Here is a 2,607-nt window from a genome sequence, read left to right on the forward strand (position 1 = left end):
TGATCGCTATAAACAAGGTATATGAGCTAAAGTTGCTATTGAGCGGCCCACATCTATAGGGTGACTCTATAAATCTCAAGATTTTGCTCCATCTACAATTGAAGCTGAATGGAGAAGTGAATCAATTCAAACATATACACTCCCAAGAGGTCCTAAATATCTTCCAAACTTATATGAGGAAGCCCTTCAAGTACATCTTACTATATTGAATATTGTTAAGACTGATCAAGCAGTTACATCTTCTTCAACTTGATGTTTCTCCTGCTGTAAAGTCATGGCTAACTCAAGGCCTTTAACTACATCTCCCATATCAGGCCTCTGATGTGGCTGCAAATCTAAGCATCTTCCTGCAATTCCAACAAACGCTTCCAAACAGCCTTCTGAAATCTGCACCATCAAGCTCTTCTCAATCAGCGCATCCAATTTTCCCTCTCGTATGCAATGCCGAGCCCATCCGGCTAGGCTATGTTTCTCCTCCTCAAGTCTCATGTCCACTGCACCTCTTCTCGATACAACTTCGAATAAAACCACTCCAAAAGCATACACATCAGATTTTCTCGTCAGTTTACACGTCGAGAAGTACTCTGGATCTAAATATCCGAATGTGCCTTTAACGTTGGTGCTGATGTGGGTGAATGAATCAGTTTTTGGTCCCATTTTGGAGAGTCCGAAATCCGAGATTTTTGCCACCCATTTCTCGTCAAGTAGGATGTTTGTAGACTTGACGTCGCGGTGAATGATGGAGTGCTTGGTGCCACTGTGGAGGTAGTCCAGTCCCTTGGCAGCCCCAAGGCAGATTTGGAGGCACTGCTTCCACATTAAGGGTGAGTTTTCGGAGTTGTAGATGTGGTTGCGGAGGGTGCCGTGAGCCATGTAATCGTACACCAGGATCATCTCTCCCTTGTCGTCGCAATAGCCGATGAGGGAGACTAGGTTCCGGTGGCGAAGCTTTGAGAGCATGTCGATCTCGGTAAGGAACTCGCTAGCGCCTTGGTTGGAAGTGGAGTTGAGCCTTTTGATTGCGACGGTGGTGGCTGCGTTGTCGATATAGCCTTTGTAAACGTTGCCAAAGCCTCCCCTGCCGATGACAAAGTTGTCGTCAGTTTTGATCTCGTTGAGGGAGAAGTATCTGCATATATCTGAAGTTAGGGAGACGGCTGATCCACTAGTTTCCTCAGTGGACCTCGTGCCCGCGTTCTTCACTTTCCGCTGCCGCCGGATAATCAAGAACATCACCGCTGTAACCACCACAACTATGCTGATAACACTCCTCACCACAGTGTAAATCACAACATGGTTTTTCTGCTTTGTTGTCGGGTTCACCGCTACTGACGCTGGCAGTCGATGGATCTTGAGTTGAGGGTTGGATGCTGCAAAACTTCGTTTATAACCATTGAGTTTGAAAATTTGTAAGCCATTTAGAAACGCGTTAAAACCAGTGTAACCCAAAGATAGCAACAGATCTTGCCTTCCACGATATCCATCATCAGGAACCCATGTTATGTAGTCTCTGAAGATGGGAATATCACGGCCGCCGGCCAAGGAGAAGACGTCGACTTCAATATCTGCTATCTGATTGTTGATCGCTATAGGAAACACCCTTTGGTATGCCTTTTCAATCCCCCACACAAATTCACAGAAGTGGAAGCGGAGCAGATAGAAGAATCGAGAATCAACGGGAAATGCCCACTCTAAACTTAAGCTGATGTTGGTCATTGTTCTAGCAGAGGTGTATACTTCAGTACAGGCAGGAGTGCGGTTGTTGTACTTGATCACAATTCCCTCGTTATGCGGCGTCCACCCATTATCGCAGCAGAATATGTAGTCGTCATCAGGACTCCAGCCCCGAAACATGCCACTATCTTCTTCTATTGCAACCCTACCGCCGCCTACATTCATGCCATTAAACAAGCCATTCTCAAAATTCATTTGCTCGCCTTCTTCCCCGAAGTAGAGTTTATCAGGAATAGACACAATTTTGATTCCATTTACAAATGCAGAAGAGTTTGAATTAGGGGTGAAGAGTTTATCAGGAATAGACACAATTTCGATTCCATTTACAAAAGCAGAAGAGTTTGGATTAGGGGTGAAGATTAATTCAAGTGTTTGGGTTGCTCCAATGTTAACAATGAATTCAATCATAAAAGCAGGTTGTTGTATATGTCTGGAATGAAGGAAAGCACTGAAGTTCTGAAAGAGGGTGAAGGCATTCGCCTTGACAGAAAATAAAGATGGATTAGTGTCGACGTTGGAATAAATGTTGGGGTAAAAGTAAAGGCGAATGAATTTCTGGCCTCCACTGAGGGGGAAAGTGTATGTCAAAGGGGAGTGGAAAACACGAGCAGTCTTGTAAGGGACTGCAAAAACCGAAGATTCCATAGTGGAAGCATCAGAAGCTGAAGAGATGGAGGGGGCGTTTGATGGTACGTATTTTGAACCTTGATCGCTGTCCCAACTCCGGTGGCTGATGTCGGTTGTGATTGTTGATGCACCGCAGCAAAGGAGGATTAGTTCTGTGGCGGTGTACGCCGGTGTAGAGGCGCTGCTGACTTTGACTGTTGAATATATAGAGATGAGCAAGAAGAAGAAAAGTGCGTGGGACATCAT

General features: G+C 45.2%; 1 protein-coding gene across 1 annotated transcript; it reads right to left on the reverse strand.

The window, feature by feature from the left end:
• On the reverse strand, positions 1 to 2,607 carry LOC125223891 (receptor-like protein kinase FERONIA). Its single transcript, XM_048127201.1, has one exon. The coding sequence runs from the start codon at positions 2,605 to 2,607 to the stop codon at positions 226 to 228; it is 2,382 nt and encodes a 793-aa protein (XP_047983158.1). The 3' UTR covers positions 1 to 225.

The sequence above is a fragment of the Salvia hispanica genome, chromosome 4 (genome assembly GCF_023119035.1).
Source record: "Salvia hispanica cultivar TCC Black 2014 chromosome 4, UniMelb_Shisp_WGS_1.0, whole genome shotgun sequence".
In the NCBI taxonomy this organism is placed as follows: Eukaryota; Viridiplantae; Streptophyta; class Magnoliopsida; order Lamiales; family Lamiaceae; genus Salvia; species Salvia hispanica.

Excerpts from the sequence above, each read along its gene's own strand:
- LOC125223891 (XM_048127201.1), bottom strand. The coding sequence starts at position 2,607 with ATGATGTCCCACGCACTTTTCTTCTTCTTGCTCATCTCTATATATTCA.